This window comes from Vombatus ursinus, unplaced genomic scaffold, assembly GCF_900497805.2.
Source record: "Vombatus ursinus unplaced genomic scaffold, bare-nosed wombat genome assembly UNPS02014818.1, whole genome shotgun sequence".
Classification (NCBI taxonomy): domain Eukaryota; kingdom Metazoa; phylum Chordata; class Mammalia; order Diprotodontia; family Vombatidae; genus Vombatus; species Vombatus ursinus.
This window is the reverse complement of record NW_020954596.1, coordinates 58,929,931-58,942,575: the sequence shown is the minus strand read 5'-3', so window position 1 is coordinate 58,942,575 and position 12,645 is coordinate 58,929,931. Positions and strand designations below refer to the sequence as shown.

Genomic DNA, 12,645 nt, shown 5'->3' with positions numbered 1-12,645 from the left:
GATTACATTGAATTTAAAAGTTTTTGCACAAAGCCAATGCAACTAAGATTAGAAGGAAAGCAGAAAGCTGGGAAATAATTTTTATAGCCAGTGTCTCAAAAAGGCCTCATTTCTCAAATATATAGAGAACTGAGTAAAATTTTTAAGAATATAAGTCATTCTCCAATTGATAAATGATCAAAGCATATGAACAGGCAGCGTTCAAATGAAGAAATTAAAGGTATCTATAGTCATATGAAAAATGCTCTAAATCACTATTAGAGCATTTAGATAAGAGAAACGCAAATTAAAACAACTCTGAGGTATCACCTCACACCTATCAGATTGGCTAAAATGACAAAAAAGGAAAATGATAAATGTTGATAAAGATGTGGGAAAATTGGGACATGAATGCATTGTTTGTAGAATTGTGAACTGATTCAAACATTTGGAGAGCAATTTGGAGGTATGGCTAAAGGGTTATAAAATTAAATTATGCATACCATTTGATCCAGCAATACTATTACTAGGTATGTATCCCAAAGAGATCATAAAAAAGGGAAAAGGACCCACATGTACAAAAACATTCACAGCAGCTCTTTTTGTGGTGGCCAAGAATTGGAAACTGAGGGGATGCCCATCAACTGGGGAATGGCTGAACAAGTTGCAGTACACGAATGTAATGAATACTATTGTTCTAAAAGCAATGATGAGTGGGTGGATTTCAGAAAAATCTGGAAAAATTTACATGAACTTATGCTGATTGAAGTGAGCAGAACCAGGAAAATGTTGTACACAGTAACAGCAACACTGTGCAATGACCAACTCTGATAGACTTAGCTCTTCTCAGCAATACAATGATCTAAGTCTAAGACAATTTCAAAAGACTCAAGATGGAATATGCTAAGCACATCCAGAGAAAGAACTATGGAGTCTGAATGCAGATCAAAGCACACTATTTTCTCTCTCTTTTTTTTTCTTTCTTGTGGTTTTCCCCTTTTGTTCTGATTATTCTTTCACAACATACTAATGTGCAAATATGTTCAATATGATTGTACATGTATCCCTATCTCAGATTGCATGCCTTCCTGGGGAGGGGGGAGGAAAAGTTTGGAACTCAAAATCTCATAAAAGTGAATGCTGAAAACTAAAAATAAATAAATGAATGAATGAACAAAAAAAGAAGAAAACTCACTTAAACAACAAGTCTCAAGATAGACATTTTCAACCCTTCAATTTTAATAACAATTTAAACCATTTTCATCCAACAACTACTGACTCATATAGCAACAGGATCCTTGGAGGAGTCATAAGCATTTACATAAAAATCACTTCTAAGGTTAAGCAAATGATAATGACCAAGCTTGGGGTTCTTTGTTGAGAGAGGGGTAGAGGAGAAGGAACCACAGGTATGATGTATTGCATATACTGACTGATGTGGTTGATGTTTTAGGTGAAACTTCAAAAAAAAATTTTTATTCTTTGTTACAAAGGTAATAAAGATTCAAAGTACACTCTGGATAATAGATTTGGTGAGAGTCAGATATGAAAATCCATGAGATAGTAAAACAAAATCATCAATTAAAAATACACACCTCTCTCTCTGAAACCATCTTTCACTTTTACCTTAAACTTTCAAATAACATTTCATCTTCACAAAAAAACAAAGCTTACACAAAAGATTTCAAGTAGAAGTCTTGGGGTGAGAAGCAAAACTTAGAATAGTTTTGAGGGATGGAGGTGGTGGTGGTGGTGAGGGGACCAACTAGTGAGGGGTAAAAGGATTTCCTTAGTGAAGTGAGGGCCCAACAGACCAATTTCTAGTTGGATCCAGTCAGCTCAGCTGCCTGACTTCTCTTTCTGTTCAGCAGCTGTGAGTTTCTTTCACTGTTTAGAACAAGTGAGGAGCAATGGCAGATGATGGAAATAATCCAGGGGTGGAGTTTGGCAAGGAATGAGCAATTATGGGACAAAGATGTGATGCTGTGAGATTGGAAAGGGAGTAAAGTAGAGGTAATGGGCTGAGAAAGGACTATGGGCTCATGGAAGAAAGCAGTATAGTGCAATGGAAAGTGCACTGGCCCTGAAGTCAGAAACCTAGGGTTCAAATCCCAAGATATTACCTGTCTAAACTGGACAAGTCACTCATCCCAGAGTCTGTTTCCTCATCTCTCAAATGAGGGGTAGAACTAGAAAGTCTTGAGGGTTCCTTCCATTTCTAGATCTACATTTCTGTAATTGGAGGTTTCTTATGGGGGGATCATAAATTCCTATGATAATGAGGACAAAAATAGACTTAGAAGGGTTAAGGCACAGGGAGAGATGAAAAGACATAAGAAATCTGCATAACTTTTTGGAAGTAGTGAATTTGAAGTTTCTAACCTAACTCATCTTGACTGCAACAGACAACTATAAAGGAGATGATCTCTGTCCATTAGCTTTAAAAACAAACATGGGCACAAATACACAACCAACCCAAATTCTTTAAAAATCCTTTGATTCTTCAAAAGAAGTCCTCATTCAAGATTTGACAGATAGGGGCATAGTGCAGGGGAACCTCTTAAGTTCTAGTCTTTGCTCTATCCCTAGCTAGTTTACCACTGACCAGATAAATTCCCCATCCCTCAATTTTTTTCATAAAATAAGTAGATTGGGAATAAATTATTTTGACGGTCCTTCCAAATCAGAATAATTCTAATATTCTGAAATCCTCAGATAAAAGGATAAGCATGCCAACATAATGATTTTGTAGAGGAAAAAGGTTACTCATAATAAATGCCTACTTTATTCAACCTTATTTCCCATGACTTTAGATAAGGAAACTGGTACCCAGGTTGCCAAGAGTCACGCAGCTACCACGTGTATAAAGTGGGAGTTAAATTCAGGTCCTTCTAACTCCAAATCATTCCCTTTCCCTACATTCCCCAAATCTCTATTGCTAAACAAAAATTAGATAATTCAATTCTTATTTTGATCTATTATCTTTACTTAACTCACAATAACAGACATAGTTAAGGCATCAAGATCCATTGGAAAAATACTGGAGCTGGAGTCAGAAGACTTGGGTTTGAATACTGGTCTATCATTTACTATCTGTGCACCTTGGCCTATTTCCTTTTTTTTTTCTTTGTATCTCCAGCACCTAGCACAGTGGTAGGCACTTAAAAAAGGTTGACTGATTAATCACAGGATAACAGATTTAGAATGGAATGGACTTTAAAGATAATTTTGCCTAACACTCTCATCTTACAAATAAGAAAACGCAGGCCTAATAAAATGACAAACACATACCACCCAGAGGTATATAAAAATGTATATAAAACAAATTAAGGTAAGATTGGAGGAGGAAAGCACTAGCAGCTGAGGGAGATTAAATTCTTGGATGAAGATCCTTGCAAAGACAGTTAAACTCAAGAAAGGGGAAATTCATTAAGAAGTTAAAACTGCTTATGATTTACTGTTAAAAACCATAAGCAGTTGAGTTGTTACTTGATTTTGCTGAGCTGCTGTTTCTTCATTTTTTTTTTTTTTGTTTCAAAGAAAGATTCACTGAGTGGGAAGGAAGGATATATCTGGAAAATAGCATGATGTAAAAAAAAAAATAAAGAACAGTATTGAGTCAGGTGAAAAGCAAATTGTTTTCTAAACTACTAATTCTAAACTGGGAATGCTAATTCACATTTGTAGTACTTTAAGGTTTACAAAAGCTCATTTCCTATATCCACACTACAAGATATGTAGAGCAAGTATTATCCTGATAAGGAAAAAGAGGTTATGTAATTTGCCAAAAGTCAAAGAGCTAATTAGTATTAGGCCTCCAATTCAGAGTCTAGCTTTCTTGATCCAAGTCATAACAATAAAATGCTTCAAGGAAATAAAAAAATATTATCTTTTTTTTAAGGGTATGTTGGAGGTAGCAATGGTGTCTCAAAGAGGTCAGGGAGGAATTTGCCTTAAATTTCAAAGAATTCTTTCTGAGGTGAATGGAAAATAAAACAAAGTAATCTTGTTTGGAACTCAATAAGATTTTAAGATTAGATTGGCAGAATTGCAATGACACTGAATGGAAAAGGGCATAAGCAAATAGGAATGGGGTTACAGTTTAGAGAAGGTAATCTTTGAAGCCAAAAAAAAGGAAAGGCTTCTAGGAGCAAAAGACTGTGGCCAGAGTCAAGTGACACAGCTGAGTCAATGTTCAAACAGCTATAATGACTGACATTTTTATATCCATTAGATGGATGGATTTAAGGCCCTGATATAAAAGAATATTATTTTTCTAGAGACCATGGGAACTAAAGGCAAGAGATCAGCCTTGAAGGTGAAGGAGAGCAAGAAAAAAGGTAAGAGTCACAGAAGCAATCAGGGATTTGAAAAGAAAACCCAACGTGAATAAGTAATTCCACTGAGTCAAGTTAATTAACATATTACCTGTTTGATTTGTAGTTCACTGTCAAAGACATTCTAATACTCAGTAAAAGTAACATAAGGAAGATTATCACTGAAGAAGTAAAACAGGGAAAGGCCATTACATTCTAAATTCATGAGTTCTAGAAAACAACTTCTCTGCCCTATCACCCAGTTTCCTGAGTGTTGGCAAAGAATGATGAAAGGTCACTGAATACTGTATTGAGGGCTCATATTTTGTCAGAGGGGTACCATATATACGGTGGAAATACCACACAAAGCATTGCCTAAAATAAAAGGGCAAGGTGGAACATACAGGTTTCTAAGCAGGATTGTTATACTACCTTTTGGGAGACCAGAGCTGTGATTTCATTGGCATAGGGGATTCCCAGTGAACAAATGCTCTTTACCAACTCACATTTACGCCTGCTGTGCCTTGGAGAACTGACTGGGGTCACTGAGATATTAAGGAAGATACTGAGACAGTATGTCAGGCAGTATTTGTCATATGCTGCCTCTCCTTTCAACAGTTCACTTTCATTATTGTTTTGACATATTTCAACAAACATACAACCCTCTCACAAAACACTTTTCCAAAAACAATTAAGCAAAACTGTTGAGAAGTGAATAAGACTGACAGCATGTCTTTCTTTCTTCTTATGTTGTTTAGTTTGAGGATACATATTTTTTTAGTATTTTGTATTTAACTTTAATTTTGTTGTTTAGACATTACTGACATTTAAACAAACAGAAAATAAACTCCTAGGCATACAGAGAGAAAATAAATCTAAAAATGTGCCACTGAATCTATCTTCAAAATATCTCTCACATTCATTGTCTTCTCTCCATTCACATGATCACCACTCCACTGTCAGGATGTCAGCACTACTTACTGATTGCTAGAGATTCCTCAACAGGTATTCCTGCTTCCAATTTCTTGCCTCTTCAATCCATCCTTCACAATGATGCCAAAATAATCATCATAAGGCTTAGGTCTGACTATGTCATTTTCCTGCTCAAAAACCTTCAGCAGTTAGCTCTGACTACACCTAAGGATTAGAAATTCTCAATCTGTGTGTGATGGACCTCTCCTTTGTGTGTGTTTTTTTTTTTTAATTTTTGTTTTTTTAGGCAATTGGGGTTAAGTTGGACCCCTCCTTTGGCAGACTATTGAAGTCTACAGTCCCCTTCTCAGAAAAAGGTTGCTAAATGAATAAAATACAGTGGATTACAAAGGAAATCAATTATACTGAAATATGGTTTAAAAAATAGTTTTTAAAAAGCATGTTTTACGACATGCTTTATGTCAAAGATCCAGGATCCCCATCTAAGTCACATCCTCTAACTCTAACTGTCCCTCAGTCTTCTAACCTGGGCCTACTTCTCTTCTCCCTCCATACTACTTCATTCAGTGATCTCTGGAATTAATTACCATCTTTATGCTGAGGATTCTCAAATCTATTTTTCTTGCCCTAACCTCTCTGATGACTTCCAATCTTGAATATCCAACTGGCTTTCAGACATCTCAAACTAGATGTCCAGTAGTCATCTTAAGCTAAACATACTCAAATAGAACTCATCCTTCTCCCAACCCCCCCCCCCCACCTTCCCAATTATTGTAGAGGGCAATACCACCCTCCCAAGTCTCTCAGACTTGCAACCTAGGAGTCATCCTAGATTCCTCACTCTCTCACCCTTCCATGTACAATCTGTTGCCAAGGCCTATCAATTTCACCTCTTCCATCTCTCCTGAAAAGGCTCCTTCTCTCCTCTGACACTGCCACCACCCTAGTGCAGGCTCTCACTCATTACCTCACACCTGGACTATTGTAATACAACACTGGTGGTTCTGCCTGACTCAAGTCTCTCCCCATTTCAGTCCATCGTCCATTCAGCCACTAGAGTAATTTTCCTACAGCATAGTTAAGCATGTCAGCCCCCCTACTCAGTACATTCCAATGGCTCCTTAACACCTCCAGGATCAAATATAAAACCTGCCTTTTAGTATTCTAAACCCTTCATAGCCTAGCATCTCCCCTGCCAACCTCTTTCTAGTCTTCTTACATCTTACTCCTCGCCATGTACTCTTAGAAGCAGAAACACTGGCCTCTTTGCTGTTCCATCTCCCATCTCTGTGCATTTTCTCTGGCTGAGGGAATCTCCCTCCTTATCTTCTTCTCCTGGCTTCCTTTAAGACTCAACTAAAATCTCATCTTCTACAGGAAGTCTTTCCCAACCCTTCTTAATTATAATGTCTTCCCTCTATTAATTATTTACTATTTATCCTATATAGTCCTTGTTTGTAAATATTTGTTTGCTTGTTGTCTCCCTATTAGACTGGTGAGTTCCTTGAGTTCTACACTGTGCCTGCTGTTGTATCCCCAGATACAGTGCCTGGCTTATAGTAGGCATTTAATAAATGCTTACTGACTGACTAAAATATAAACTCAGGATGGCACTTAAAGTCCTCTACAACCGGTTCCAACATTCCCTTTTTCTGCCTTATGTCACAATACATACTATACTACCCTTCACAAACTTGACCTATATAGTATAGGTGTTTTTAGTTGACTTTTTCCAAAACTAAATAGTGATACTTTGCTTTATTTATACAAAGTTGTTGATAATTGTATCCCAAATACCATTTGCCCATTTGGCAGGAACCACACTGTTAAGCAACATATTAGATTGAAAGCATTTTACTAACATGCTAGATAACGTAAATAAATTTTCCCTGTAGTTCAATGTTCTTTTCACTACTTTGTGTAATATGGCCTTAAGTGATAGAAACTTTTTTAGTTTTTATATCATATATTTATGAGTGTTTTAACAGTTCAAATTAAATCTTAGGAAACTAATAAACTTACCATTGCCATAAGGAAATGCACGAGCAGAACGACTATCATATCCAGAAGAATGCCCACTATTGGAAAAAAATACTTTATTAATTCCAATACATTCATATTAATTTTTTTAGTTTCACTAGCTTTGAATTAAAGGCAAGATATAAGGAAAAACTAAAAGAAACAACAGATTTTTAACATTAAATATTTATTGGAAATATTTAACCCAAGAGTATACTGTTACAAATTTTTTTTTTAAATTTTCAAATACCAGCTAATCTCACTAAAAACATATGGATCGCTAAATATTTAAAATTTACAAATACACAAAGCTATTTTTTAAATATATATTTTTAAAAGATACTTTTAATCAAAACACCATATATAATACAGTTGACTCCACTGGTTCAATGGACAGCAGATTAATTGAGTTTTTAGGTCAAAAAATTTAGAGCTGGAAGAGTTGTTAAAAGTCATCGAGTCCCACTCCCTTATTTTTCAGATAAGAAAACTGAGACTGAAAGAGGTCAAGTGACTTGCCCAGGATCATATACTCAATAAGTGTCAGAGTCTGGGTTTGAACTCATGTCTTTCTGATTCCAAATCAATCATGCTATCTATCCACTACACTAAGCTACCTTGCTAAGGGGCAATCTCATAACTAACAAAATATTTCTTTCAACAAATTGAAAAATGCTTGTTTATACACTCGTGATTGAGATTTTTAATTTATAATGCTTTACCCCAGGCCTAATATTTTACTCTGCATTTTCCATACGTCACATTCTTTTCTCAGAAACATATTTCGTACAGAAGAGTTACCATTTAAGGGCAAAACAATCCTTTAGAACATCATTCTATCACACCAAACTAGTATATCCACCAGCACAGAGCATGAAAGCAATTAGTCTTTGGAATTAAATTCTGCATACTTGAAAATAAGGGTCTAATAATTAAAAGCTGGGGGAAGCTAGGTGGCACAGTGGATAGAGCACCAGCCCTGAAGTCAGGAGGACCTGAGTTCAAATCCGGTCTCAGATCAAACACCTGACACTTACCAGCTGTGTGACCCTGGGCAAGTCACTTAACCCCAAATGCCTTTAAAAAAAAAAAAATTAAAAGCTAGCACCAACCTCTTATCTCTCTTCCCCTACTGTCCATAAGCTAAAACTGACAATGATACGTTAGTATGATAAACTAGATTGTCCTTCACTGATTTAAAAATTGGCAGCTGAAGGAAAGGTTAATGGAAATCATATCCTGGAAATGTTTATCTTTAATAGGCATAAAGCAAAAGGTTCTATTTTTTGGCTAAGTCAACTAAATGGTTCTTAATTGGTAATTAAGTATGGAAATACATCTAATTCATTATAATCCACAGAGATATAGTTTTTGCTCAACAGGAGTTAAACAAATTGGTTGATATAATTTTACCACAGGATATAGATCTGTTTCTTACTGTTGGGTTCCTTGGCATCCAGCTGCTATACTGCTGTAGGAAATAACTAGTGCCCACTCAACCCAGCTATGCACTATGATGCTTTATTTCTAGAACCTTTCCAAACTAAGAGTACTTATTCCCTCCAAGAGAATTTTTTATCACTTAGCTCCTACTTCAGGGAATAGTTTGGAGACCCACTCCTCGTTAAGGAATCAATAAAGACACGTAAAGATAGGAACAGTAGCATCTCCGTTTATGCTTGCTTTTCCCTGATAAGTCTCTCTTTTTGTAAGGTAGAAGATTGTAGCTACAAACTAGGCCAATTTCTTTCTCATGGCTCAGTCTATGCTAATGCTTCCTCCACATTCCCACGAGGCATAGATTATAGTAATAATAATAGTATTAAATTAAGAACTGAAAAAACCATAATGACACACTTGTCAAATTCAACAAGCAATTATTACTTGTTGTATTTTAATAACAATAATATCCCTTGTGCTTTTTTGGATAATTCTGGTGTGTGACTGTAGGTCTAGTAAGTAAATGTATAAAACTTATTAGGTAAGATAAAATCTTTAAAAACCAATTTCCAAGATATGAAAAGGTCATGCTAAAAATCCTAATCTGCCAATGGTTGACAATCATCAACTAGTAGTTTATACAAACCATTCTGCTTTACCTTTCTATTGTTGGTATAAGAGATGGAGGAGGAGCTCCTGGGGGAGGAGGAAAACCTGTATTCAATCATAAAATAAAAAGAAAATTTAATTAATAGGGTGTTTAAAATCAAGTTATTGAATATTATTCATTTTTTCTGGAAACAAATATTCTTCTATTGTCTGTACTGGACAGCAAAAGAACCCCTGAATTAAAAAAAAAATGGCAACTCTAATATCTTATAGAGTAATCTTGTCTAGAACATAAAGTACTAATTGGGAGTCAGGAGACCCGGTCTTATTTTCAGCACCACACATAGCCCATTTTATTAGTCTGACAAAGTCAATTTCAATGCCTTACCTTTTCCATATATAAAACATTAAAAAAAACCCCTATTTTACACCAGGCATCTATTACTGTTCTGATATTTTAGTTGAAACATAAAGCAAAGAAATATTTACCACTTTAAAAAATAATTTGAGAAGTTTAGATATGTCAGAATTTTCTTTAAAAGTCTTAGTTTATAATATATTACCAGCAAAGATCTAAAGCACTTAAGGCTGATAGCACAATCCAAAGGAACTAAATTTACAAAAAAAAAAGCACTTAGTGTAGCTTTTAATTTAGTTTAGAAAGAAATTTGCACCATTATCTACTCCTCATGGAGTAGCTTTATTCTTTGTTATTTACAGTACCTAAGTGAAATACTTAAAAATCACAGGACAAAAAGGGCCTTGAGTACTCAACTAGTCTAAATTTCCAATTTCTGACAGAACTGTATTATACCATTCCATAAAAAGAAAACTTTTTAAAGACTTCCTAAAACGGAGATTTCCTTAACCTTCTATAGAAGCCCACACCAATTTTAACAAACCCCATTGTTAAAAATATGTTATATATTAATTAAATTCTTCATGTTAGTTTTAGACCACTTACTCTTAAACTGTCCTTAATGGAGACAGGGTATAGGCAGTTGTTTTCTCTCTAATTATCCTTCATATATGTGAAGATTATTATTAAGGCTCTCCTTACCCTTCTGTTACAGGTTAAGAGATCTCAGTTCTTTTAACCTCTCTTTAAAGGACTAATTTAAACATTTTTTGTGGCTCTCCAAATTTTCTTAAGTCACCATGTTCTTTTTGGCTCTATTTCAGTTTGGGGATCCATAATTAATGTATTAAGGGGTCTGCAAAATGCTGAATATAATGTAATTACTTCATGATTTTTATCTATACATGCTTTGATAGTGCTTTTAAAAACTACCATGACACACCAATGATTTATGTATTTCTTGTTATCCACTATGATAAATATTTTCCCATACTCATACATAGTCAGTCATTCTCTATCCATATACCTGTGTTATATTTGGCACTTACTCTTACTAAACCTCATTCTCAGCCTGTTACTGATTCTCAAGGTCAATTTGAAATTTAGTTCCATCCTTCAAAGTACTGGTTACCCTCCCGTTATGTTCCACTCCTCTTGACTTTTAAATAAACTTAACAAACATGCTCACTGCTCCCATTATCAAGGCCACTGACGAAAATTTTTTCTAAAAAGAAAAAAAGAAAGACCACCAACAACTCTGGGTCAAGACCAAACCCTATCAGACTCTTCCAACCCTGATCAGCTGATAGTCACTGTGAATACAACCATCCAACCAGTTGAGTGCCCATCTAATAGTTGTGTGGTTGAGACCATATTATCCCAGTATATAGATGAATATGCCAGTGGGATAAAAATACAAATTCATAATAAGGTAAAGATAAGATTACATCTGTTTCTTTAGGTTTACCAAGCCAGTCACTTTGTTACAGAAGAAAACTGTTAGTCTGAGAAGACTTGTTCTTAATAGAATCATAGGATTTATTTCCTAGTAATCTGTTTCTTCGAGGTTTTTATGAATTAGTTTGGTGATGATTTTAACAGATTCCTTTCACCTATAGAATGGTTGTTGCTATATCAATGGGTAAGACAAGTGGTAAGAGAAAACTAATGTAGTTTTCTGAATCAAGACTGGAATGAAGCAAAGGCAGAGCTGAAAATAGGACCTTGAAATCTCAATAGCCTATTCCATATGCTAACCATTTCACCACTGTCCCTCCTGTAACTACATGCGTGAAATTTCATGTTTATTAACAATGATGTAGAAAACATGAAAAAAGGTTTTACCTGGAGGTGGTACAGTTATTGGAATACCTAAAAAACAAGTGATGAAATTTAATATAGTAATTGGATTTCATTACCTGGTACGTATTTAATGCCATCACCAAAACAAACTTTGAAATAAAAACCCTCGGCCTCTCATTCTCCTGGCTTCACTCAAAAGAATCATGAGCCATGCTTTTTGATCATTCTCCACCTTGCGTAAAAGTAACAATACAAGAGAATAACGTCCAACTTTCCTGATGAAACCCAATCTAACAACTTGATTATTACAGTTTCCCCCATTTGTTAAACTGCAAATGAAGATTTAGCAATCATTTAAAAAGCACACTCGTGCACACATATATCAAACCCCATGAAATTAGCCCGACTAAAATATCCCAAGGGTCCCAAGTAGCCCTTCACATATTTCCACAACAGCTCCATCAATACATTTTGACACTTTAATAATAAGATAATAGTCTCTTTTTATAGACTTAGTGAAGTACAAAATACAATTTTGAAGATGAGATCTAGCACTCATTTTCACAAACTTCAACATAGTTTGGGATACTCAACAAGCATACAGTAATACGTTTTATTATAGTGAACAGAAAAGGGAATGAAAATACATTTTACTGGTGGGAAGAAAGGCTCTATAAACACAAACAACCCAGAGCACCTGAAGACAAAGATGCCCAATTTATTGCTAACATTCCTGACTCACATTTGTACATAATGTGTAAACTCTGAGGAGTAACAGTGTTTCCAGTAACGCTTTTGGCCTGAGGTATTCTGGTTTTAGGACAAAAACATACCTCTAAAGAAAATATTACCAATTTATATTAGTTAAGTGTTCTTAAAACACTAATGATAAAATTGTTTATTTACATTTACTAAGCATTCAAAATGAACTAAATATTTAAGACAAAAGTACAAAAAAGTTAACTTGGTGTGCCACAAACAACTGCTTTATCTTAGAGAAAACAATGCTAATAAAATAAAAAAGAAAATGAAAACAATTTTTGAATCATTAAAAATTTGTTTAAAAAGACTACTTGACAAAAATGTTGACATTGCCTAAATCCTAACTGAATGATGCAATTTTTTCTAATTAAAAAAAATCAATTCATAAGTTGCTTAAAGTATGCATTATGAACACCTTCTATACTG

The 12,645-nt window shown here is 34.9% G+C and overlaps 1 protein-coding gene across 4 annotated transcripts in view; it reads right to left on the bottom strand.

Moving 5' to 3' along the window:
* The window catches only part of FIP1L1 (factor interacting with PAPOLA and CPSF1), a 105,160-nt gene that overhangs the window by 19,971 nt on the left and 72,544 nt on the right, over window positions 1-12,645 (bottom strand). For 2 of the 4 annotated variants that reach the window (XM_027836020.1, XM_027836023.1), the window contains 3 exons: window positions 11,500-11,526; window positions 9,347-9,401; window positions 7,251-7,306 (listed from right to left, as the gene is read on the bottom strand). In XM_027836020.1, the coding sequence (XP_027691821.1) occupies window positions 7,251-7,306; window positions 9,347-9,401; window positions 11,500-11,526 (138 nt within the window). The remainder of the gene's footprint in view (window positions 1-7,250; window positions 7,307-9,346; window positions 9,402-11,499; window positions 11,527-12,645) is intronic. The other 2 variants (XM_027836021.1, XM_027836024.1) reach the window with 1 other exon arrangement.